The 12,589-nt window shown below is 37.5% G+C and overlaps 1 protein-coding gene and 1 pseudogene across 1 annotated transcript in view; one reads left to right on the top strand and one right to left on the bottom strand.

Annotated features, from left to right (window-relative positions):
- The window catches only part of Cytip (cytohesin 1 interacting protein), a 30,935-nt gene extending 27,950 nt beyond the window's left edge, over positions 1 to 2,985 (bottom strand). The window contains exon 1 of the mRNA XM_090342805.1: positions 2,669 to 2,985. Within this exon, the coding sequence (XP_090198931.1) occupies positions 2,669 to 2,962 (294 nt within the window). The 5' untranslated portion in view covers positions 2,963 to 2,985. The remainder of the gene's footprint in view (positions 1 to 2,668) is intronic.
- Positions 2,986 to 7,578: 4,593 nt separating this feature from the next.
- LOC150056333 (large ribosomal subunit protein uL10 pseudogene) lies at positions 7,579 to 8,495 on the top strand (annotated as a pseudogene).
- Positions 8,496 to 12,589: the final 4,094 nt, after the last annotated feature.

The following is a 12,589-nucleotide window of genomic DNA, read 5'->3' as shown; positions in this document are numbered from 1 at the left end:
ATATGCATAAATTAATTCATGAGAATTACACATGTAATTAGTGTCTAACTTTCTCTTATTATTTATCTCTTAACATTTCTATTGTATTGCCAACCATGAGCTTCAGTAACCAGCCCACCATGGTTTCAGAATAACTTCCCTAATAATTTTCTCCACTGTTCAATTGTATTACATGGCTTTCTAAAATGATCAAATTAGCATTCCTTCTCCACATCTGCAGATTTTGATTGTTGATCAACAATCAAATATAGATTGAAGATGTTCAAAAAAACAAAGAAAAATTGAATCTGTACTGAATGCTTGTCTTTTTCTTGTCACTTTCAAACAACTGTTTACACAGTATTCACATATGAGTTAGTTAATTAATCTAAATATTACCAAACATACATCAGAGATAAACCAGGTACCAGTAACTCACAGTTGTAATCCTAGCTACTCAGAAAACTGAGATCTGAAGACTGTGGTTCCAGCCGGTCTGGGGAAGAATATTTGTGAGACTGTAATCCCCAATTAACCACCAAAACACCAAAAGTAGAGCTATGGTTCTGATGGTAGAATACTCTGCCCTAAGCAAAATGCCCAGGGACAGTGCTTAGGCCCTGAGTTCAAGTCCCAGGACCAGAAAAAACAAACAAGCAACAGGTGCATGAGAGTATATACATAGTATATTAGCAAACAACTGCTCTATTTTATATCAGGGATTTGAATTTTCATAGATTTTGGAATCTGTGTGGAGTCTTGGAACCCATCTCATTCGGATACCAAGGGACAATTGCATTGCTTCTCAAGGGAAGTAGTTCAAACATTCTGCAAAGCAGAACTCTGAGGTCCCCACCTACCTTCTACATACATAGAGGATCCTCTTGATGCACTGAATATTGCCTGCCCCCAAAGCACCAGGACAATTTATCAGGGTGAATTATTCCCTTGCTTTTGAGTACAAGACATCCTTCAGGGTTGTTCTCAAAGACATGTCACTTGGCTGAGAGTGTTTATATTGTGTTCCTTTATACAAGTCCTATTCATCCCGTCACCTGAATTGTAAACCCTCGCCGGGAAGGAAACATGGCCTTCTAATCTCTGCACTTCCTACCAATAGTGTAATCTCTTTCACTTTGGAGGTGCTCAGAAACTGTTGCACTAGAATAGCAGGGAGAGAGAGAGAGAGAGAGAGAGAGAGAGAGAGAGAGAGAGAGAGAGAGAGAGAGAGAGAGAGAGAGAGAGAGAGAGAGAGAGAGAGAGAGACAGAGAGACAGACAGAGAGAGAGAGACAGAGAGAGAGAGACAGACAGAGAAAGAGACAGAGAGAAAGAAAGAAAGAGGCTTCAAAAGCAAAGAAAAATCCCATCATGATTCAAAAAATTCAGTTTTCTTTCTTAGTAAATAGCCTCTACAGAAAAATGAAATCATGATTGAATCAATTGAATAACATTTAGTTTGATAGCTTCATGGTAAATAAAACAAATTTATCTGATAACTTAAGAAAGACGTTAATTCTCAGTCAGAGTATAACTTGATAGAAACGTTCACCATCATAAAAATATTTGGGATTGAGAAAGATCTTTAATCCAAATCCTGACGTACTGCACCCTTTTCTTCTTCTGTGGAAAAAAAATTAAGAATTCATTCCTACACTGCACCTAGAACAAAAGGCTATGACCTTCTTTTACCCAGTGACCTTTAATCCTGAAATTAGAATTCAGAGGAGCACATGGCATACACACAAATATAATAGCAAAAGTTGTCAATATTGTCTAAGTTTAAGTGTACACCTGAGATTTATAACAACTTATATAAGCAAAGAAAATGTTTTCCTCCCTTCTCCAGGTGGGTACTCCCCCACATAAGCCATGCCTCCAGCCTTATAAGCAAAATCCTAAGCTATATATTGGTAAGTACCTTTCAACCTGTTAGACAAAGTGAAAATACCACAATAATTTCAGTTAGATAAGGATATTTTTCAAATGAGTTTTTAATCCCTCAAAAATAATGTGTAATAAAAATGTTAAAGCAAGCCTAGACTGGTGGCACATGCTGGAACCCTAACATCAAGGAGACTGATGCAAGAAGACCATGAGTTGGAGGTCAGCCTGGATTATAGAGACCCTATTTCCAAAAAATACTAAAACAAAAAATAAAACTAAAAGCATTATTTAGATTTAATGAAAACATTTGGCATGTCAGTGTACATATTCTTACTTAAGCAGTGTAAGGTTTCAATAAAGATGGGTATATTAATATCAATTTTAGGTGGAAGAAAAGACACTGAGTCTAGGAGAGGCCAGTGACTTTCTCAAGATCCTCCATCACTAAATAGCCTACCAGTGTTCTACGTGGAACTCATTCAAAACTTCTTATTTCCTAACAGCATTGGGTATGTGCCAGTGCCACAGAGATGAAGAGGATTCTCTTAATTAAGAAAATGTGTCCTCACACACACACAAAAAATCTCGCTTTGATTATGAAGCGAAATGCTTATGAAAGACTGAGTGAGGGTGAGAGGGAAAGAATCAACAGAAACACATAAAAAGGAAACCATTAATAATTAATCTCAGCCACAAATTCCAAAGTTTCTGAAATACCATTACTACTAGAAAGACAAACAGATCTATCACTATGTTCTCAAGAGCACATAAACATATTAGCCGGTGCAAACCAGCTCTTCTACCTGTTTCCGTCCCCGAGGTAAAGTCGCCACTGTGTCTGCCAGCACTTGAAGCCTTCTGTTATCCTCCATGGTAAGTGTGCCTGTGAGCATGGAGTCAGAGTAATAGGAGGGTCCAGGGCAGTAGTCCAAATTGCCATTGCTGCCTTGTTGTTTCATGAGCCTTTGTAAAGACATGGTGAATAAAGACAAGGTTAGTCCAGCTAGTTCATGCTCAAGTGGCCTTGAAGGGTGGGGGAAGCTAAACACACAACCCTCAGACAAGCAATCAAAAATAGCAATGCAGAAAGAACCCATGTGACTTCTGTGGTTTGAGGTACTTCTTACACAAACCCTATCCAGCAGTTTACTCTCATTACCCAATGCTTTTTTTTCTTTTAAGCTCCTTAGCTCCGAACTAATTCTTTACAATGTTTTTAAAAAATCAACTTATATTTTTCCTCCTTTCAACAGCCACTTTCATGCTTTTAAGGCTTTTAAGGTTAGAGGTGCTCAAAACATCATCCATCAATTTTTTAAAGAATTTTTTCCAAAGTTCTATCACCTTTTTGCATCCAGACTCTTATTTAACACTCAAAGTGTAATGCAAGAGTCAGGATCAGCCAACCTTTAGATCTTGTGAGTGTAAGCAAGAATGGCAGGTGCTGGACATAATGTTCCCTTGTAAGTCCTTGTAATGTGCTTTCTCTAAAGTACACCCTGACTCGTTATGTTCATCCAAAACACATTCTGTGTGTCACTTAATTTCTACACCTTCAGCATTTCTCTGGTTGTCCTTCTTATCTGTCATTAATAAGGTTATCCATGGCCTTTACAAAAGAAAGAAAAAAATGGTAAATTTAAGGCACAATGTTGGCCATACTTTACACTAGACTGAGAAAAGAGCAGAGTGCTCATCAGATAAAGGCAACTGGGTGCCTTGCCTTCGGCTCATGTCTATAATTCTAGCTATTCAGGAGACTGAGATCAAAGGAACACAGTTCAAACCCAACCTGGGCAGGAAAGTATGAAGAAATGCAGCTCCAATTAACCAGCAGAAAGTTAGACTAGAGGCCTGGTTCAAGTAGAGTATTAGCTGTGAGAGCATGTGGCCTTGAGTTCAAGTCCCAGTATTAGCATTAAGTAAAACAAAGTAAAACAAAATATAACAGGTAAACCAAAATTGCAGGAGGATTTTCTAATTGGTCTCTGCAAGTACACATGAGTTTAAGATATCACAGGATACTCAAAAATCAAAGACTTAAAAAAGATTGTAGCAGAGGTCATGGGTGGGTAGTTTGTTTGGTTTTAGTCAGTCATGGGGCTTGAATTCAGGGCCTGGGTGCTGTCCCCGAGCCCTTTTGCTCATTGCTAGCATTCCAGCATCTTGAACCACAGCACCACTCTCCTGTTTTTGTTTTGTTTTGTTTTGGGGTTTTTTTTGGGGGGGGGTGGGGAAAGGTTGTGGTGGTTAATTGGAAATAAGAGTCTCAAGGAGATTTTTCAAACCAGGCTGGCTTTTCACTGAGATCTGAGGATCTAGAATTACAGGCATGAGCCACCAGCACCTGGCTATGGGCAAGTAGATTTGAGAAATCTGGTCTTGGGGAGAAGAGACAAGTAAAAGGGAAAATCAAAGCAAAAGTGAAAAAGAGAAGTTTCTATGTTTCACAGAAGCTGGGTGTGCTTTTAAATATCATTCTGAAGGTCAACACTAGAATCTAAATAATTAGAAGACTTTGAACCAAAATAAAATGTATACCAGAAGTTAAGGTGAATTTAGTTCAAGTAAAACCTGTCAAATATAAATTGTAAAATATTTAAAGTGTTAAAATCTCCATTGTGCTTTCAAAGACGGAACCAGGGATCGGGAGTTTTGCCTAGTGGTAGAGTCCTTGCCTAGCATGCACGAAGACCAAGGTTGGTTTCCTCACTACCACACACACAGAAAAAGCCAGAAGTGGTGCTGTGGCCCAAGTGGTAAAGTGTTAGCCTTGAGGAAAGCCCAAGGACAGTGTTCAGGCTCTGAGTTCAAGCCCCAGCATTGGCTGGCAAAAATTTTTTTTAATAAAATAAAAGATGGATCTAATTCAGAAATTTTAAATCCATATTGTAATATGACTTACTATAATTGGATTATAACATGGGCAAAATGATCTTCCCTCAAACATACAAAGATCCAAGTGAGAGGTTACAAATACCATTATGGAATGTGTGTGTGTGTGTGTGTGTGTGTGTATGTGTGTGTGTGTGTGTGTGTGTAGAGTGTGTGTGCATGTATGTATAGTATATTTTATACATACATATAATTCATATATGCATACAATATACACATGCATGTATCTACATAATATATAGACACACACTAGAAATAAATTGATTTTTAAAAGATTATTTCAAGCTATTATTCATGGTATAATTTAAACCAACAATATTACAAACCTAGGTTAACATATTGATCTTTTTAAAGAAATTTTATTTTCAGGGTGATGTATACAGTGGTTACTGTTACATTCATAAAGTAGTGAGTACATTAGTTCTCGAACATTGTTACTTTTTCACTTGTTTTTCTACTATTTTCCCTCCCTCCACCCCCATCACGTGCTTCACTAACTCATGTTCCATGGTTTGAGGAGAGTAGTCTTCTCATGTGCTGGAGTTTTGTTCATTCATTGGTAAATTCTTTTGGAAGGAATGAATCTTAAATACAAATGAGATGAACTTTAGAAGAGGCAGGTGAGCGGGATAAGACTACAGAATGCAGAAGGAAAGGCAGGAAGGTCTATAAGGAAATGTGACCAGTCTTGTATCAATCCAGGAGAATAATGTAAGAGGGTTGGGAAGAGGGTTTGAGTGCCAAAAGGCTGCTTAATTCAAATTCTGACATTGCTGCTTTAAAGCAGTGTCCACCAAAACTGAATTATGTCCTTCCAAATTCATATGTTACAAATCCTAACTTTCAATGTGATTGAAGTTTGAGAAAAAGTCTATAAAGAAGTAATAATGTTTCAATAAAGTTGTAGTGTAGGGCAGTGATATAATAGGAATATTGCTTATATGTGAGAATCCAGCAGAAAGTGTCCATCTTCATCACAAATCTTTACCATTGTAGAATTTTACTTCCAGCCCCTATACTTGTGAGAAAATAAATTTATATTGTGTAAAGATACCTAATATATGATCCGAGTTATGTTATAAAGTATGGCAGCCTAAGCTAACTAATGTACTCCATAAATGAAAAGTTTCATATATCAAAAGAAAGTTATTAGAGAGAAATATGTAAAAATAGCCTACACATTATAAATGATACAAAGTTAGCTACTCTTATTGAATTTTAATTTAAAAGAATTCAAAAAGAAAACATCAAAAAAGTGACTTTACTTGTACATGAACTATCATACCCAGTGACAATATATGTAACAAAGATGTCTCCATCCACCCTCAAGAAGTTGAAATGCAGAAGGAGAGGTATGATTTAAGGGGGAGAGTACCAACATTGAGTAAAAAATGGTAAGGAACAATACTCAGGCCTTGAGTTCAACCTCCAGTACTAGTGTAGCAATGCTTATGTACACACACACACACACACACACCCTACAAAGCTGAAAGGCTAGAATTCATCTTTAGTCTATTTCAATAATAAATCAAAATGTCTGCAACTCATAAGTTGAGCCAATCTCTGAAATTTCTTAATTACTATTTATTTATTTATTCATATATTTATTTAGTAGGGTGGGCATAGGAGAAAAGTGGTTGCTTAAAATACAGTATTTCTTATATAATTCCCTTATTTTAAGATAGCTGTTAGTTGTGTGAGAAAATTTCAGTTGCCTTCCTAGAGTATCATAACATTTTGTTTGTGTTATTCATTTGTTTATTTATCTTGCTTTTGTCTTCTTTTATTGGGATAAGAATTCTTTATTTGTAACCTGGAAATAATTATGTTAAGTGAAGTAAGTCAGACCCAAAGAGAGAAAGAGGTTGCATGTTTTCCCTCATTAGTGGAAGCCAGCATTGGTTTATAAATATATAAGAAAATCCCTTGGGTGCTATGCAAATATACATAAGATGTTAATTAGGATACAATAGATTTAAGGGAGAACTCAATGTAATTCCTTAGAAAGGTAAAAAAAACATAGTTTAATAAAGTAAACAGGATTGAATTAGGGTCAAGGGGAAGTGAAGAAGAACAGGGAGAAGGCAGTAAAATATTTCAATACAATCCCAGGCTTTGGGCCTAGTGGTAGAGTGCTTGCCTAGCATGCATTAAGCCGTGGGTTCCATTCCTCAGTATTATATACACAGAAAGATCTGGAAGTGATGCTGTGTCTCAAGTGGTAGAGTGCTAGCCTTGAGAAACCTCAAGGTCACTGTCTAGGCCCTGAGTTCAAACCTTAAAACTGTCCAAAAAATAAAATAAAATATTTCTATACATCTTCTTTAAAGTTGAAGAAAAGTAAAGGAATAGGTGAGTTGGGAGAGATGAGTAAGAATGTTCAAAAGGGTGATATGGCTCAAGACAAATTGTATTCACAAACAGCTCTGCTGAATGGCAACTCCTTTGTACAGCTATTGAAAGATGATTATTATTAAAAATCATTATTATTAAAAATCATTTACTTGGGTCCATGGAATAAACAAGGAGATGAGTTGATGTTATACAGTCACTATTTGACTACATGACATTTAAAGTTGTGTAGGGTATATTTAATTTTAGAAAATCATTGTCACTTGGGAGGCTCAGTAATTCTGACAACTCCTTTGTCCTAATTATCATCTTATTTGAATGGTCAAGTAGGTAGACTTCTTCAGAAAAGGCAAATTAAAGTTCTATTAAGTACTGGCTCCGACAAGTAGCTAGTTTTGGAAAAAGAAACAACAGAAAGCCTTCTTTTGCCAAGCGTCCTCGTGGCAATCTCTTAGTCACCGTCGTGATGCCCAGGGAAGACAGGGCGACCTGGAAGTCCAACCACTTCCTTAAGATCATCCAACGTTTGGATGATCATCCAGAATGCTTCACTGTGGGAGCAGACAATGGGGGTCCAAGCAGATGCAGCATATCTGGTGTTGCTCCTTGGCAAGGCTGTGGTGCTGATGGACAAGAACACCATGCTGTGCCAGGCCACCCGAGGCCCCCTGGAAAACAACCCGGCTCTGGAGAAACTGGGGCCTCATATCCGGGATAATGTGAGCTTGGTGTTCACCCAGGAGGACCTGACTGAGATCAGGGACATGCAGCTGGCCAATCAGGTACCAGCTGCTGCCCGTGCTGGTGCCATTGCCCCATGGGAAGTCACTGTGACAACCCAGAGCACTGGTCTGGGCCCCGAGAAGACTTCCTTTTTCCAGGCTCTTGGCATCACCACTAAGATCTCCAGGAGCACCACTGAAATTCTGAGTGATGTGCAACTGATAAAGATCGGAGGCCAAGTGGGAGGCAGTAAAGCCACACTGCTGAACGTGCTGGACATCTCCCCCTTCTCCTTCGGGCAGGTGTTTGACAATGGCAACATCTAAACCCGGAATGGCTCGACATCACTGAGGATGCTCTGCATTCTCTCTTCCCGGAGAGCATCCACGACGTTGCCAGCGTCTATCTGCAGACTGGTTATGCAAGTGTTGCCTCAAGGCCTCATTCTATCATCAGTGGGTACAAGTGGGTCCTGACCCTGTCTGCACTTTGCTACTTTCCGCAAAAGTCAAGGCCCATCCATCTGCCTTTGTGGCTGCTGCTCCTGTGGCTACTGCCACCACTGCTGCCCCTGCTGCTGCTGCAGCCCCAGCCAAAGCTGAAGCCAAGGAAGAGTCAGATGAATCAGATGAGGATATGGCATTTGTTTTTGTTTTTTAATTTTTACTAATTTCCCAGAAGCAGTCAACTCAGATTTATTTGCAAAACAGGAAAATAAAGGCTTACTATTTTGTCTTCAAAAAAAAAAAAGAAACAACAGAAAGAGAGCACACGACACTCCTACATTCACAATTTCAATGCAGATACAAAACAAATCTCATTGTTACTTACAGTTTTGACAAATATGTTTAGAACATGAAAAAATGTAACTAACATAATAGTTAACTATATTTTAATGTACATACAACAAAAAGCATATTATACACACACACACAAATTTTTGTCAGTAATGACCCTTGAACTCTGGACTTGGAATCTATCCCTGATCTTTATCATCCAAGGCTACCACTTTGAGCCACATTACCACTTCCAGTTTTCTGGGGGTTAGTTGGGGTTTTAAAGGCCTTATATCTAAAATATGTCAACAGCTCAAAAAATTGAATCACTCCAAAACTAATCTCCAAAGAAACAACCATCCCATTAAAAGATGGGCCAAAGACTTAAAAAGAGTCTTCTCTGAAGAAGAAACAAAAATGGCCTATAGACACAGGAATAAATGCTCAACATCTCTGGCCATAAAAGAAATGCAAATAAAAACAACTCTAAGATTCTACCTCACTCCAGTTAGAATGACCAGGATCAAAAAATCAAATAACAACAGATGCTGGCAGGGATGTGGCCAGGAGGGATCACTACTACATTGTTGGTGGGAGTGCAAGCTCCTTCATCCAGTATGGAAAGCAGGATGGCAGTTCCTCAAAAGACTAAATATATAGCTCCCCTATGACCCAGCAATTCCACTACTTGGCATTGACCCAAACGTCCAGAAACAAGGGCATACTAAATCCACTAGCACAATGTTCATTGCAGCACTATTTACCATAGCAAAGATATGGAACCAACCTAGATGTCCCTCAGTTAATGAGTGGATCAACAAGATGTAGTATTTATACACAATGGAATTCTTTCCTGCTGTCAGAAAGAAGGACATCACCCCATTTTTTAGGAAATGGAAAAACTTAGAAAAAAATCATATTAAGTGAAGTAAGCCAGACTCAAAGGAACATAGGCTCAATGGTTTCCCTTATTTGTCATAATCAGTAGAAACCTTGGACTCTCCTAACAGAGATTTACAATAGAACAAAACTTAGATACATAAGGCCATAGAGTATGACGCTAAATGAAAGGACCTCCAGAATATAGAAACAAAAGCCATATAATGAATGATTGTTGTCCTTAATGTACTATGTTATGGCTCATCTCTTTTGCTGTCCCTTGGTTATCTCCTATTGTTATAGTATTCCATCTTGTTATCTGATATATTGTGTATATGTATATTTGGTTATTTGAAATCAGATAAGGAAGGGGGAAAACAAGATGAGGGGCAGGGGTAGGGAGAGGGAATTGGGGATCAAGACATGAGAAAGGGTATCAATGTTTGTGAAATAATGCACCTTCTATCTGGTGAATATCATATAATCCTTCTATTTATTACTATATATATATAACAGTCTCACAGACTTTCCTGGCCAATCTGGCTTTCAACCACAATCTTTAGATCTCAGCCTCCTGAGTAACGAGGAGTGAGCCACAAGTACCAAGCTCCAAAATGTATTTTTAATGTACAAACAATTTATGACCTATTGAGTTTAACTTGAGCCAATCAGGAAGCTTATGAGTATATTCTAATATTAGCCAAGAAATTAAGATATTACATTCATGGGGCCTTGACTGGCTTATTCAGATAAGCCTTAAGTCTTTCCAGTGCAAAAGTAGATCTTTCCACATTCATTTGCTGCACTTAACATATAGGAATATCACTGACTACATTTTTTAAAGATCCATTTACCTTTTCATCTACTGCAGGTTTAGAGAGAGTTCTCTGAGCTCAGTGGATCTATGTAAAAGATGGGTGTCTAATTGGGTTTGTGGTTGAAGATATGCAACAGTAAATGGGTCAATGAGAGAAAATAAGGAAATATGGAGGTTTTTAAAGGCATCTTTGCCTTTGAGCATCCCCATGGTGTATACCAGCCCTCCCTCCACATGTTAGCTACGGGTTTTGGGTGGTTGTAGTGGTCCTGGGAATTGAACTTAAGGCCTCATCCTTAATAGTCAGCTACTCTAACACTTGTGCCAAATCTCTGTTCCCTTTTTTCATTAGTTATTTTCAAGATAGGGTCTTGATGTATGCCTGAGCCATAGCCAGTACTATAGTCTTACCACCTGGGCTTTCCTTTATCTCTGGGGATTGCAGGTACATGCCACCATGCCCAATTATTGATTAAAATGGAATCTCAATTTTTTTTCTTCAACTACCATAACCCCCCATTTTCTATCTTCCAAGTAGTTAGGCTTGTGTCACTGTCCTAGCCAGCAGCTCTGTTTTTAATTCTTTTATATCTTGCTTCTTCCAGACCACATGATTTAGTCAGGTCATAAAAATAAAAACCAAATGAAAACAACAGGCCTACAGAAGAGAGAAAACAGTCCATACATAGTGTGTGAAGAACAATAGCTTGTTGAGTTCTGCAGAGAGGTGTCAGACTGCCCCCAGTTTCCAAAGACAGAGCTGCTTTTTACAGCAACAAAACAGATAGTGGAAATTTCACACAAACATAAATACAAAGCAAACAGTATAACCAATATTTCAAAGAAACTTATTTCTGGGTTTGTTCAAAAGTTTTATTGAAAAACCATTTTTTATTTAATTTATCAAGAAGGAGGTATGGACATTGAAATGAACTGAATCAAATTACATTTGCATGTAGACAATTGTCCTGTTATGCTGAGCAGCCTTTTTGAGTAAGGCTGAGTCATTAACTATTTATGCATGATTTGAGTGTGTGTGTGTGTGTGTGTGTGTGTGTGCGTGCGTGTGTGTGTGCACAAAAATTATAGAAAATATTGAAAAATAGATGAAGATTGATCCTTTGGAAGATTATGAGTTTTTTTTTTAAATCTGTCTTTTCAAGTAAATCCAAGAGTACAAAGTAAGTTGTTTATACTGATAATCAACCTGATCCAAAACTGGACACAGAGGATTAAAAAAAGGAAGGAAGGCAGGGAGGAGGAAGAAGGAAGGAAGGAAGGAAGAAAGGAAGAAAGAAGAAAAAAGGAAGGAAAAAAAGCGAAGAAAGGAAGGAAAAAAGGAACAAAGGAAGGAAGGAAAAAAGGAAGGAAGGAAGGAAGGAAGGAAGGAAGGAAGGAAGGAAGGAAGGAAGGAAAGAAGGGAGGGAGGGAGAGAGGGAGGGAGGGAGGGAAGGAAGGAGGGAGGGAAAGGTAGATTAACAAACATAAAACAAAGATCCTTTTTTTTCCTTTTCCATTCCTGGGGCTTGAACTTTGGGCCTAGGCAGTGTCCCTGGGTTCATTTTGCTCAAGGCTAGCAGTCTATCAGTTGAGCCACAGTAGTGGTTCATACCTGTATTCCTAGCAAATCAGGAGGCTGAGATCTGATGATTTTGGTTTGAAGCCAGCCTATGGAGGAAAGTCCATGAGGTAATTAAATATAATAATTTTATTATATACAATGTAATATGATTATTGTATTCATTAGATATAATGTTAACTAACCTATAATATAATTATATTACTATAAAAGACATATTAGTAGAGGAAAGAAACATTATCAAAGTGCCTATAATTATTATAAAACAGGAATGAACTTAGCAAATTGTTTTTTTGTAAAAGTGATAAACAGAAGAGTTACACAAGTACTTTAATTCTTTTCTAAAAATGCTAATTACCCTCAAATATTCTACAATATTCAATGTACTATAAATCAAAGTCCTATAATTTTTCTTTGTTGATAAAAGTTAGCATCCATAATTATAGCCATCTTAGAGAAAGCATATAAGAGAAGCAAAAAAGATAATAATAATAATTGTATAGAAGTGAAAGTATGTACTGCAAAACTGCTTTTAAGCATCACATTATACTATAGGATGTAAAGGTGTAATGTCAAATAGAAGAGATCAATGAAAAAATATTGACAGAATAGTGTGAAATGAATAGAGTGTCTCTAAACATATCTGTATAGCACAAATTAAGGAAAATAATCATTTTTTCTATAACATGGACAAAAAATTTAA

This window comes from Megascapheus bottae, chromosome 12 (assembly GCF_031878675.1).
Source record: "Megascapheus bottae isolate mThoBot1 chromosome 12, mThoBot2.hap1, whole genome shotgun sequence".
In the NCBI taxonomy this organism is placed as follows: Eukaryota; Metazoa; Chordata; class Mammalia; order Rodentia; family Geomyidae; genus Megascapheus; species Megascapheus bottae.
The sequence above is the reverse complement of the archived record's forward strand: the minus strand, read 5'-3'. Positions and strand labels throughout refer to the sequence as shown.